Here is a 13,182-nt window from a genome sequence, read left to right on the forward strand (position 1 = left end):
CTGAATCTAAAAGACTGAAAAAACACAATCTTTTAAAAAATAAATGATACACAAAAAGTGTAATTTTGATCATTAGTAGTAAATCAGAGGTTTAGGTCCTGTATTAAGTCGTCCATTTTAAAATAAAATTTGATTTTAAACGATTCTGCTATGAGATACAATGACAACCAGTAATTTTTACCAGTAGCCAAAGCGCCCTCTGTAGAAGGAAGATACTTATGTTTTTTCAAATTTGAAATTCTTTTTTTAAGACTTCTTAACTTACACAATGACATGTAAAAACTTTTGATCAATTATATTTTAAAATTTATGAGCAAACAATTTTTTAAAAACTTTCGATTTTAATGCCTAAAAAAGTTACAAGACCCCTTAAAGAAAAAATTGTAAATTAATTTTTTATTCTACTTGGAATATATAAATTATCGATTTTATTACTTGATCAATTAATCATTGCGCATAAATATTAAATACGGTAGTATAAATTAACATATTTTACAAATCATGTTGTATATTAGTTTAAGAAATTTTACATTACTACATATTGACTTAATAAAATAAAGGAAATTTTGATTTTTATACCTACTAATAAAATCTGTGTACTGAATAAACCAATTTTTTCAATAGGATTTACCACCTCACCTAAAGGAAGTTTTGGCGAGATTAAAAGATCGAAAACCTACTGCACCTTTTCCAGAAAATCTTAAAAATTTCGCAAGGACCCTGCATTTACATTCCCCTGCTGCGTACGAATTTGTTAGGAGTAGATTTCTTAAATGTTTACCATGTACACAGACACTATACAAGTGGTATTGTACAAAACAATTCAAACCGGGAATATCAGAAGAAATTATTAATAAAATTTCAAATATTGACGAGCAAGAAAGAGCGAAGGGCAAAAAGCTTGTATTCAACATAACATTTGATGAAATGCATATCAAACAACATAAAGAATGGGATAAAAACACATGTTTGTGGAAGGGCCTTGTCAATTTTAGTGGACAACTAAAGGAACTAAATTAAAGGGTGAAGAAAAAGTGACCACTAGATCATTAGTATTCATGCTTGTTAATATAAATGGCGGTTTTAAAGCTCCAGTAGCACATTATTTAATTTCAGTTCCTTTTACATGTTTGCTAAATGAAATATATTTTTCTTTATTTATCGGTAAAAGTTGAATCCTTCCTTCAAATTCTAAGCAAATATCTTCAATTATAAAATGAGCATCATACCCACTTAAATTGTGAAATACAACAGGTATTAGAGGAGAGTCTCCAGTTGTGAGACGGGTTTTATTTTTGACCCGTAAATTGTAAACGGGTAAACGAAATTGTAAATAAATTACACCGTTCGAAAGGTAACAGAAATACTTACAATCTGCGTAGTTTACAAATAAAACTTTTTCTTTATTTCCATGATTTTTAAAATAAATAAAATTCTTTCCGGGTTTGGGTAGGTTAATTTTGCATTTATTGAATGTTTGACACTCGTCTACGTGTTTAGTTAGTTTTTCCTCTGTGATAAAGTAATGAAGACATCGATCGCAAATATATTTTTTACTTCTGTTTTTAGAGACTTGAGAATTTACAAGACGAGACAAATTCTTGATCCACACGTAGTAATAATCTAGTGAGATGACTTGATTATTAACAACATCATCATCATCATTATCACTGAAACCCTCATCTTCATAATGACTTTCAACTATTAACAAATTGACATGCTTCTTCTTTTTTTCTGCAGTCAAGTGCAATGGAACAGTAATAAAATTCTTGCCTTTTAATGCATGTTTTGTTTTGCATGTTTTGCATGTTTTGCAAAAAAAACCCTTTAAAAAATGTGTTAGCAGAATTTTCACCAAAAGAGATTTGAAAAAAATATTTTCAGAAAGTCTTAACGAGTCAGAAAAATGTAGGCTCAGCCGAATCGGATAATTAGAAAAAAAGTTATAGCAATTTAAAGTTCGGTATACGTTAAATACATTTTTGCATTTTAAAAATGGTTTAAACAACAGATAGAATAGAAAAATAATTGTGAATAATATATATTATTTTAAATAAATCAAATTAAGTAATTAATTAATTAATAGCTTTTTTTATGTAAAAGAGACTGGGGTAAACTCGCTCACTAGCGATTTGACGCTATCAACTCAACTTAAAATGGAGATATTGGTACTGTGAATAGTACTTAACATTCAACTAATATTAACGAACTTTTGTTTAATTTCATCATGAATTCAACATAGAATCAGAGGCGATCAAATGTTTTTAGAGGTGTCAGAAAAAAAAACGTTTTTCGAATTTTTAAGTTTTTCGATCATTATTTTTGAGTCTTAATTTATTTGGCAAATTTTTTTTGTTGCTATTGGATGTCCTTCTTTGAAGTAGGGAAGACTGGGGTAAACCCGATCACTTTTTTTCAGTTCAGTAAAAATCTAGGAAATTATTCTCTAAATCCGGGTTAATTTATATCATTTGAAAGCTTATGATTTCTACTAAAAAAATAAAAAAATGTTTTTGATTTATCTTTGTGAGTTTTACTTAGAGAAACTTTTTAATACACATATACCAAATTTCGAAATTACAAATTTCCAGGGTCAATCCGAGTGTATTCCTCACATTTTAGAATAAATTTAATTAAATCTTTTTGAAATAAAACAAAACTATAGGGGAGAGTTAGGCTAGTTGCACCACCGGACAAGATGCGTTATACGAGATATTTCTTACATTTCTAGAGATTTTTGAGTGTTGATCACAGATGGTGTTAGTTACACACAACACCTAACCTTATATTTCGAAAAAACCTTCCAAGAAGGTGCCCAAAAAGAAATTGAGATAAAAATCAGAAAAAATCAGAAAAAATGAACTATTATAAAACCTTTATGGTAACTTAATTTAAAAATGTTTTTTTCTAATTGAACTACTTTATAGTAAAAAAAAAAATTAGTCTACTGTTTATTTATTGCCTTTTTGAAATTCATGAACGTGCTTAACAATATTTAATAGTGGATTTGATGTAAATTCTTAAATTATAAAAAGTGTCGTGCAAGACGCCCCACCTGTGGGTCGTCTTACATCAATAGCGACTTTTTTTCAATGTTGTTGCCATGATTGAATTATTTTATAACGAGACATCTATATAATTTTAAATCATAAATGAGTAATTGCTTTTTTAATTTATCGTATATAACCTATAAACTAATTGATATTATAAAAGTTATTACATTTTTTTAAAAAAGTGGTGCAACTAGCCCCACTCTCCCCTATGCATTGATCGTAATTTCTTCTTTATATCTCAGGTATCATACTTCTGCTTTTTCGTAGAGGAACCTTTGCTTTGTAATCCTTCAAATTTTTAATAATTATTTAAACAAATTATCCTTAGAAAAACATTAAAAATAAATAAATAACAATAATTTGTTAAAACAACTATTTAACTAAATACTATTTCCTATCTCATTGTCAGTGTATTTTTATAACATTTTTAATGTACATAAAAAAGCTCTGAATTAATTAATTAATTATATTTATAATAATTATTATTATTCACAATTATTTTTCTATTCTATTTTTTGTTTAAACCATTATTTAAATTATTGCATCAAAAAAAGCAATATTTTCTTCTTTATTATTTATAGGTATTTGTTTAAAACTTTTGTTAACAACAATTGGAATCATAACGTAAATGACAGAAATAAATTTTAACAGCAGATAAAATAACCTAATTTATTATAAGTAAGGCCCTGATCATAACTTGATTTGGCCTTTTTTAAACACCACTTTAGGATCTGATCAGAAAAAGTGTATCACTTCCAATTCAAGGTCCTATTTAACCTGATCAGGACCGGATGACAACCACGTCTCAGTGTCTACATTAAAATTTTAAAAAGCATAAGTATTTTTAACTTGACATTTATCAACTTTGTAATTATGCCAGCTGTAGTTACAAACAATGTAATAAGATTCTACATTAACAAAGAAATAAAACTATGAATTATGCATTCATTCCCACTGAGAAATTAAATTTTTCCAAGTGCAAACACTGTTTCATTCACTTCAATTGAAATACGCTTTACCGCCTCAAGTTACATAATTTTGTGTACAGTTGAAAGAAATTTATAATTTAACTACAAACTTTTGTAATAAATCTTTCATCATGACCGAAATTCAGCAATTTTACACTGACCAAAGTATATTTATCACAGGTAATTAGTATAATTTTGTAAATATTAACTGTTATAAATATAAATTGTATACACACAATTTTAACCCCTTCGCAGTCAAGACCAAAATCTCATAAGTGGGCTCAAAATGTCGACAACTTTTTAGAAAACTAAAATTTACGCAAACAAGTATACTATTATATTTAAAGTCGCTGATTACGAATCCAATATCAGATTTTGAAAATTCAAAATGGCAGATCCAATATGGCGAACATGAAAACTAAAAATCGACTGGATTCACTTAAAACTTGTTACTCAGGGATTTTCAGGGTCGCTGATTACGAATCCGATATCAGATTTTAAAAATTCAAAATGGTGGTTCCAATATGGCGGACAACATTTCCTAAAATTCATCGGATTCACTTGAAACTTTTTACTTGGGTGTTTTCAGGGTCGCTGATTACAAAACCGATTTCAGATTTTAAAAATTTAAAATAGCGCCAGCCATATTTAAAACGCCACATTGTATTTTAAAAATCTTATGCTAGATTGGTAATCAGCGACTCTGACAACCCCCGAATAACGAGTTTAAAGTGAATCCGATGAATTTTAGAAAATGTCTTTCGCCATATTGGATCCGCCATTTTAAATTTTCAAAATCTGATATCAAATTTGTAATCAGCGACCTCGAAAACCCCTGAGTAACAAGTTTCAAGTGAATCCGGTGAATTTTAGAAAATGTCTTTCGCCATATTATATCCACCATTTTGAATTTTTAAATCTAATATCAAATTTGTAATCAGCGACCCCGAAAACCCCTAAGTATAAATTTGTGGACAAATATGTGTGTTTTTGTAGCCAAAAATCTGCTTGCGTCTATACACGTCATCGACAGTTTGAGCCCACCTGCACCATGACGTGTATGAGGCATTATTCCTAAACTGCCCCAAAAATAAAAAAAGTTCTTGGAATTTTTTATACTTTGAAAATATGTTACCCTAGTAGATACAAGTTACTACACCAATTTACAGGTCCAACCCCCCACCCCTATCAAAAGGGTGGGGGGTTGAAATTTCAGCTTAAACTCGAAAATGCATTTTTTAAACATTTGTAGTTTCTACTTAAATTATTCGATTAAAAAAAGTAAGTAGTGTTTTAGAAAGGTTTTTTTATGTACTTTTAAAATATTCTATTTATTTAATAAAAAAAAAATTTTTTTTGCAAACATTTTTTAAAATAAATAGTTTTTTTGAAATTTTGTGCAAGTTCGGCAGTTTTTATTTTCTTTTTAATAATCTCAAATGAAAGCTTCGGATTTTCCCTAAAAGAAGATATAAGTCTGAAGATGGGCCGAAACAATTTGCCAAAGATATAGTGTAATAAGTAAAATTTGTCCGTCCGCTCGCGTACTCCAGCGCGATGAACAGTGGGATTTTTTTTTCAACTTACTATTAAAAATTTTCTAGAATCTACAAATTTTATCGGATGTTGATGTTCTTGATTTAAAATTACTAAGAGATCCATCAAAGTCGATTTTTGAATTTTTAATTGTTTATTTTTTTCTTGTAACTCAAAAATTTGACAAATTACAATATTTTTCGAAAAAATGATGTTTATTTTTTCATTTTTTCATTGCACATGATCGAAATCAATTTAAATTAGTCTAGTATGACCACCGGACAATTAGTAAAGCATAATACCATTTATTTAAATTGTTGCAAACAATGTTAATTAACAAATAGATTACTTCGGACCTTCTTCATAAAAAAATTGGTTTTCTTGCAGACAAGTTTAAATTTATGTCTAATTTAGTAAAAAATTATTTTACAGTTAAAAATTATTATCAATATTAACAATTATATAAACAATAATCAACTTCCTTTTGTATTTGTAAACATTTTCGTCATTTTTTAAACTTTAAATATTTATATCATATGTACATTCTTTCAAAAACTTAAAAAATTTATTAGCTTAAACAATTACATTTGTTATAAACAAATTTTTCATTTTTAAACAAATAAGTAGCTTTTTCATCAAACAAAATTTTTTCCTTTCTTTTATATTTACTATCGTAAAAAAGAACTCCTTAATGAAATAGGAATACATTAAATTATACATTTAATTTTAATAAACATTATAAGTTAAGAAATATTTATATTTTTAGTGAAGTAAACCATTATTCAGTTAAAACAGGTTACATTTAAATGCATATAAATAAATATATATGTTTTCTGTGAAAAAAGAACAAAGTTAAATAGTTGTTAACTTATAATGTTTATTAAAATTAAATGAATAATTTAATGTATTCCCATTTCATTAAGGACTTCTTTTTTATGATAGTAAATGTAAAAAAAGGAAAAAATTTTGTTTGATGTAAAAAGCTACTTATTTGTTTAAAAATGAAAAATTTGTTTATAACAAATGTAATTGTTTAGGCTAATAAATTTTTTAAGTTTTTGAAAGAATGTACATATGATATAAATATTTAAAGTTTAAAAAATGACGAAAATGTTTACAAATACAAAAGGAAGTTGATTATTGTTTATATAATTGTTAATATTGATAATAATTTTTAACTGTAAAATAATTTTTTACTAAATTAGACATAAATTTAAACTTGTCTGCAAAAAAAACCAATTTTTTTTATGAAGAAGGTCCGAAGTAATCTATTTGTTAATTAAAATTGTTTGCAACAATTTAAATAAATGGTATTATGCTTTATTAATTGTCCGGTGGTCATACTAGACTAATTTAAATTGATTTCGATCATGTGCAATGGAAAAATAAAAAAATAAACATGATTTTTCTCGACGTGTCATTAATTTCGTTACCCGTCTTAGAACGGGCCATATTGTTTGCTCTGATCACTTCGAAAGTTTGGGATGGAGAATGGAACTTGATTGCCCTTGCGGAGCAGATAATAGGAGTTTGAAACACTTGTTTATTGAATGTCCCATTTTATCACCGGGTAGGCCGGAGCTCTTTGGATTTTTATATCATAGACTGGGGATTGATAACCCTGAGCAATTTAATCCGTATAAAATTGTGCTGAACCCTACAAGAGAAATGGTCGAGGCTTTGGGTCGGTTTATTGGCGGTGCCACTTCTCGCATAATAATTTAATATGTAGGGATATTAGGGCAGAATTTTATACATTAGATATACTCGTTTATTTATATGCTCTAGGTTTCAGGTTTTCTTTGTTAATTTTTGTTTTTGATTTTCTTTATTTTTTGGTTTCTTTCTGTTTTTTGTAATTTTGATAATTCTGTTTGATAATTTTGATATTTTTGTGTGAAAAGGAAATAGGAAAGGATGGGGAAGAAAGGGGGGAAGGTAGGGGGAGAAGTGAGAAAGAAAATCTCTTTTTTCCTCGACTTTGATGGATCTCTTAGTAATTTTAAATCAAGAACATCAACATCCGATAAAATTTGTAGTTTCTAGACATTTTTCAATAGTAAGTTGAAAAAAAATCCCACTGTTCATCGCGCTGGAGTACGCGAGCGGACGGACAAATTTTACTTATTACACTATATCTTTGACAAATTGTTTCGGCCCATTTTCAGACTTATATCTTCTTTTAGGGGAAATCCCAAGCTTTCATTTGAGATTATTAAAAAGAAAATAAAAACTGCCGAACTTGCACAAAATTTCAAAAAACTATTTATTTTTAAAAATTTTTACAAAAATTTTTTTTTTTTTATTAAATAAATAAAATATTTTAAAAGTACACAAAAAACCTTTCTAAAACACTACTTACTTTCTCTAGTCGAATAATTTAAGTAGAAACTACAAATGTTTAAAAAATGCATGTTCGAGTTTAAGCTGAAATTTCAACCCCCCACCCTTTTGATAGGGGTGGGGGGTTGGACCTGTAAATTGGTGTAGTAATTTGTACCTACTAGGGTAACATATTTCCAAAGTATAAAGGAAATCCAAGAACTTTTTTTTACTTTTGGGGCAGTTCAGGAATAATGCCTCGTATACACGTCATCGACTGCCAAGGGGTTAAAAAATAGATCCATTTGATTATGATACATGTGGGTAAAGTTTAATTTCATTTTAAATCTACTTAAACTGAAAAAATCTAAACTTCCTAATTTTAATTCAAAAATCTAGGTGGTACGGGATTTGTGGGGAAAATTCTTATTGAAAAACTGCTTCGTTCGTGTCCAAGGATAAAAACTGTTTATATTTTAGTGAGAGAAAAAAAAGGAAAGCAATTTCGAGATCGTCTCAAAGAAATTACTAATTCACAGGTAAGTTATTTCAATATTAAAATCTTATATGTATGCACGGAAAAAATTTATTTGATTTGCATAAATGAATACTTGTCTATTATTGAAAATATTTATTTGTATCACCTAACTTGTACTTAAGTCAATCAAATGGTTCAAATAATTTAATTCAAACACAATTTATTTAATTCCATTGAAGATTTGATATGAAAATGATGTTATTCAAGTAAATATTCATTTGACAATTGTCAAATAAATACATTTTTTCTGATGTGACTGTATTAGTAATTATTATAAATATTAAAATAATTTAATAATGAAATCATATTGAATATTGAAGAAAAAGTTTATCCAGCTCCACTCTCGCATGAAAAATTAACAGAACTTGTCGGTACCATGGACGAATTAAATATGTCCAGAAAAGAAGAACTCAAATTCACCAAATTGTGCGGACAAGAATAATTATTTTAAAATTCTCTTAAATTTTATGACATTTAAAGTGTTCCTTCTTTGTGGCTTTACTTTCTGCTTGTAAAAAAATTAAAAATGCGTCAAGGTGTCCACTTCGAACTTTAGACACCAGTACCAAATAGTCTAAAGTTCAGGGGTTTCAGTGTAATTCAAATAAATTTTCTTTTTAATGTAAAATTGTCATTTACACTACCGTCCAAAAATAGCAGGACGATTACATTCGAATCTTTGAAAAAACATGCCATCACCGGGGTGTCTAACGGTCAGGGAAGTTAGGGAAGTCAGGGAAAAGTCAGGGAATGTCAGAGAATTTCCTTGAAAGCCAGGGAAATTTCTAAAAATTTGTACAAAAATTAAAATTTTTGTGCATTGGAAATTCAACTGTGGCGACTCGATTGTGGCTTCGCGCGGCAGCGAATGAGAGAGAAAACAGGAACGAATTTATGCGGGGGAACGATGAACTTTTGAGTTTCTTTATATTACTCGTGAAACATCATTATTTATTATTCTCGAGCAAAAATTTGTCCCTGTTTTCTCTCATTCGCTGCCGCGCGAAGCCAAAATCGAGTCGTCACAGTTGAATTTCAATGCACCAATCGGTCGAAACACGGCTTCACATTTTTAATGATATATCGAAGACGGATTAACCTGTTTTAATTTTCGAATGCTTATTTTAAAGCTGAAATTCTAACGAAGATTTCTGTGTTTTTAAAAAAATGTTATCTAAATTTTTCTAGATTTTTGAAAAAGTTGAAGTCAAGAGACAAAAATGAGAAAAATTGATAATTTTTTTTTATTTCTTTTTCTCTCTATAACTTAAAAAGTAATTAACGAAATGACTTCAAAGACGGCTTATTTTACGCAGAATTTAATCATCTTTCTAACCGTATTTGAGTTTTTTGTACTTTCTTTTATTTCCGAGATATGATTTAAGTAGTGTATATAAATATGAAAATTAACTTTTAGAGTTCTCGGCAAGTTCCCAAACACATATTGCTTCACAAAATCAATTGCCGAAGAAGTTGTCAGTAAAAGTGCAAAAGAACTTCCAGTTTCCATTTACAGATTTTCAATTGGTAACTTAATATATGTTTTGAAAACAAATGATTATGTCGGCATTAAGTATAATATCTGTTATTAAATATAAAATGAGTGATGTAAATATTTCTTTTTCAGCTGTAGCTGCACTAAAAGAACCTTTAGAAGGATGGCTGGATGTAAGCCAAGGAATAACACAGGCTTTAATAGGAATTTGTTCAGGTCTTATCCGAGTGATGTATGTAAAAGGAAGTGCTAATATGGAAATAGTACCAATTGATTTGGTTTGTAATTGTCTAATTGCTTCTGCATGGGATTCATCATCTTGTAAAAAAAAGTATGTTTCTATCCTCAAAATTTTATATTTATGAATAAAAATGAAATTTATACAAATCAAAAACGTTGTTACAAAAATAATTTTTTAAAATTTTCGATTAAAAAATTTAATTGTAGATGTTTTATTTCGAAAAAGTTCAGTACAAGGAAGAACGTTATTATTTGCAAATAACTTCGAAATTGTTTGAAATTTTTACACATTTCCACTATCGTAAATTTTACTTCTATTTATTTATTATGAAATTAAACAAAAGTTTTCTTTTTTTAGCGAAGAAAAGAGTGTGCAAGTATATAACTACGTTTCGGGAAGAGACAACCCAACGACTTGGAATTATATGCGGAGTTATCTTTATTCTCAACGTTATATACATCCATTGAACAATCCATACTACTATCCAGATTCAATTATGACTGATTCCCTTTACTTATTTCTTATTCTGCACTACATACTGCACTTCATTCCTGCCATTTTAGGAGATGCAGTTTTAAGAATAATAGGAAGAAAACCTTTGTAAGTAAAAACGACGCAAAAATTGTATATTTTTTTATTATAAAAATCCCTAAAGTTAACATCGACCTTTAGAGTCGAAAATATAAAGAATTATTCGTCCAGGAAGGACTTTTCATGAGTTTTAGCAACATCATAACAATAGTCCATAATACTAACTACAAATTTAAATGCTGCGATGAAAGCAAATTAGGCACTAATCATTTTCTTACAAAAAAAGAATAACACATTTCTATTTAAGGTTACAAAAAATTTTTAAAAAAGGATCAAAATTGGTATTGGCTATAGGATTTTATTCATGCGGAGAATGGGTATTTGATACTGACAATGTTAAATCGTTGTGGAAAAAACTCTCTGAGAATGATAAGAAACTATTTAATTTTGACATCACATCATTTACTTGGGATATAATGATACGAATTTATGGTGAAGGTGGTAGGAAGTTTATATTAAAAACCGAATTTGATGAAGAAGGATTGAAAAACGCTATACGTAGAATGAGGAGGTAAATTCTTAATTTTTCACTCTAAAAAAATTACTTTATAATTATTTAAATATATATATATAGATTGTCTATAGAAAAAACGCAAGGCAAAAAATACTATGAATTGATTACTCTCTAAATGTGAATTATGGAATAGTAGATTACTGATTTCAGTTAGCGTATTTTTTCACTAAGAGCCTAGTGAAATTTAGCTTATTTATCAGAATATATACGCTGATGGAAATCAATTGGTACTTATAGGACACATTGATAAAAAGTGATTGCATGTTTCGAATGTTTCAGACTTTACTACGTTCATCAAATTGTTCGGGGCACATTCTATGCCATTGTTTTGTGGCTTGTTTGGAAAATTTATAATATACTATTCCTCAGGTTGTAACTCTTTTGCGGCATAATATTTTCGAAAATGATATAAAAAATAGTTTTAAATAATAAAAAAAGTATAATCTTTAAATAATAATAATTATGTTGTTAAATCCAAATATAATCTTAATTAAATATAATCTTCAAATTTCTTCAAAAAATGAATAAAAACAATAAAAAACAACGTTTTTAAATAAAATTTTTTTTTATCCTCCGTTATACCGACTGCGTGTCCACTAGGCACTGCGCTGTTTCGAGCACCGTCAATTGGGTCCGAGAGGCTGCATTTGGAAGTTCGTTCTCTGCTGCAGTGTAATCGACAGAACGTAGAAAGCCACGCAGATCATTTGCATTACATTGGCTGTAACCTCTTTTGCGATCCGTCGGTTCTCACATAACTTTAAAGAAACATATGAAGAAGATGATTTGTAGCATTGTTTAAACAAATTATTTTTGTTATTTGTTATCTTCATAGACAAAGAACATAAAAACTTGCAGTTGCTTTTTAATTTTGCAATTATCTATACACATTAGTAAAATATGTAGAGATTTTATAAATATAACATTTTAGCATTGTTTAAACAAATTATTCTTGATATTTTTTATCTTCTTACATAAAGAACCAATAACATAGTCTTATATAATAATTACTTAACAATTATTGGCAAATTTTGTGTCTACTTCGTAAATTAAACAAATCATAATATTGAATACTATTTCTCATAAAACTTTTTTTTGGATAGGTTTGTATCATATTTTCAAATAGTAACAGTTATCGTCAAACAGAAGCAATAATACTTTAATTAAGTATTTTTCACGCTAATTTAATTCTTTTTTTAAATAATATTTAGAAAATTTAATGTGATAGCGTACCACAAATGTAAGAATGGATGTCAAAAATTTAACAATTCTAAGAAATATGTTAAAACAATTGCTGTGTTAAACTTAAACATTTTCTTATAAACGTCCAAAAGATACAGTAGGGGAGGATGAGGCAAGGATAGTTAGTGGTTGTAATGCTTAAATGGCTTATTCAAAAAGCGCGTCATTCATGATATTTTCGTTTCTTAACACTAACAGATGATAGTAAAAATTGGAAGTCAATCTGACACCATTTTCGAATTTAGGAGTTTATTTTTATAAAACACCTGTTTTTATAAAATTTTAACGTAATCTTAATCATGTTTATTATATTTTTGCTGAACACGAATATCGTATTTATTTTTAATTAAATTCACGTTGTTTCACAAAATTTAGGAAAAATTGAAATATGGGTTCCTTGCTCCCCCTTGGGTCAAGAATAGGTTAGAGCTAATTTGGCTCAGAACAATCCTGCTAATGCGACTGCAAATTATAAAAAATGTTTAATTGTTCTTTTTAGGTTGATATACACAATGGTGCGTAATTATCCCATTAACGCCTGAAACTTCTGAAAATTTGTGTTTAATTAAAGAAATAATTTCATATACTAAAAATACTCCCTGCAAGTAACTGAAGTGTTTCTTTATGTTTTCGGGGTCGCTCTACAAGATTCCGGGCTCAGATTTAAAATTTATCAAAAAGA

At 28.2% G+C, this 13,182-nt stretch overlaps 1 protein-coding gene across 1 annotated transcript; it reads left to right on the top strand.

Annotated features, from left to right (window-relative positions):
• The first annotated feature begins 4,070 nt into the window (after positions 1-4,070).
• LOC122510589 (putative fatty acyl-CoA reductase CG5065) lies at positions 4,071-11,686 on the top strand. Its single transcript, XM_043625358.1, has 8 exons — positions 4,071-4,201; positions 8,279-8,422; positions 8,738-8,843; positions 9,835-9,944; positions 10,045-10,243; positions 10,511-10,753; positions 10,992-11,255; positions 11,538-11,686. The coding sequence occupies exons 1-8, from the start codon at positions 4,153-4,155 to the stop codon at positions 11,632-11,634; spliced, it is 1,212 nt and encodes a 403-aa protein (XP_043481293.1). The 5' UTR covers positions 4,071-4,152; the 3' UTR covers positions 11,635-11,686.
• The last annotated feature ends 1,496 nt before the right edge of the window (positions 11,687-13,182 follow it).

Source organism: Leptopilina heterotoma, unplaced genomic scaffold (genome assembly GCF_015476425.1).
Source record: "Leptopilina heterotoma isolate Lh14 unplaced genomic scaffold, ASM1547642v1 Lhet_707, whole genome shotgun sequence".
NCBI lineage: Eukaryota > Metazoa > Arthropoda > Insecta > Hymenoptera > Figitidae > Leptopilina > Leptopilina heterotoma.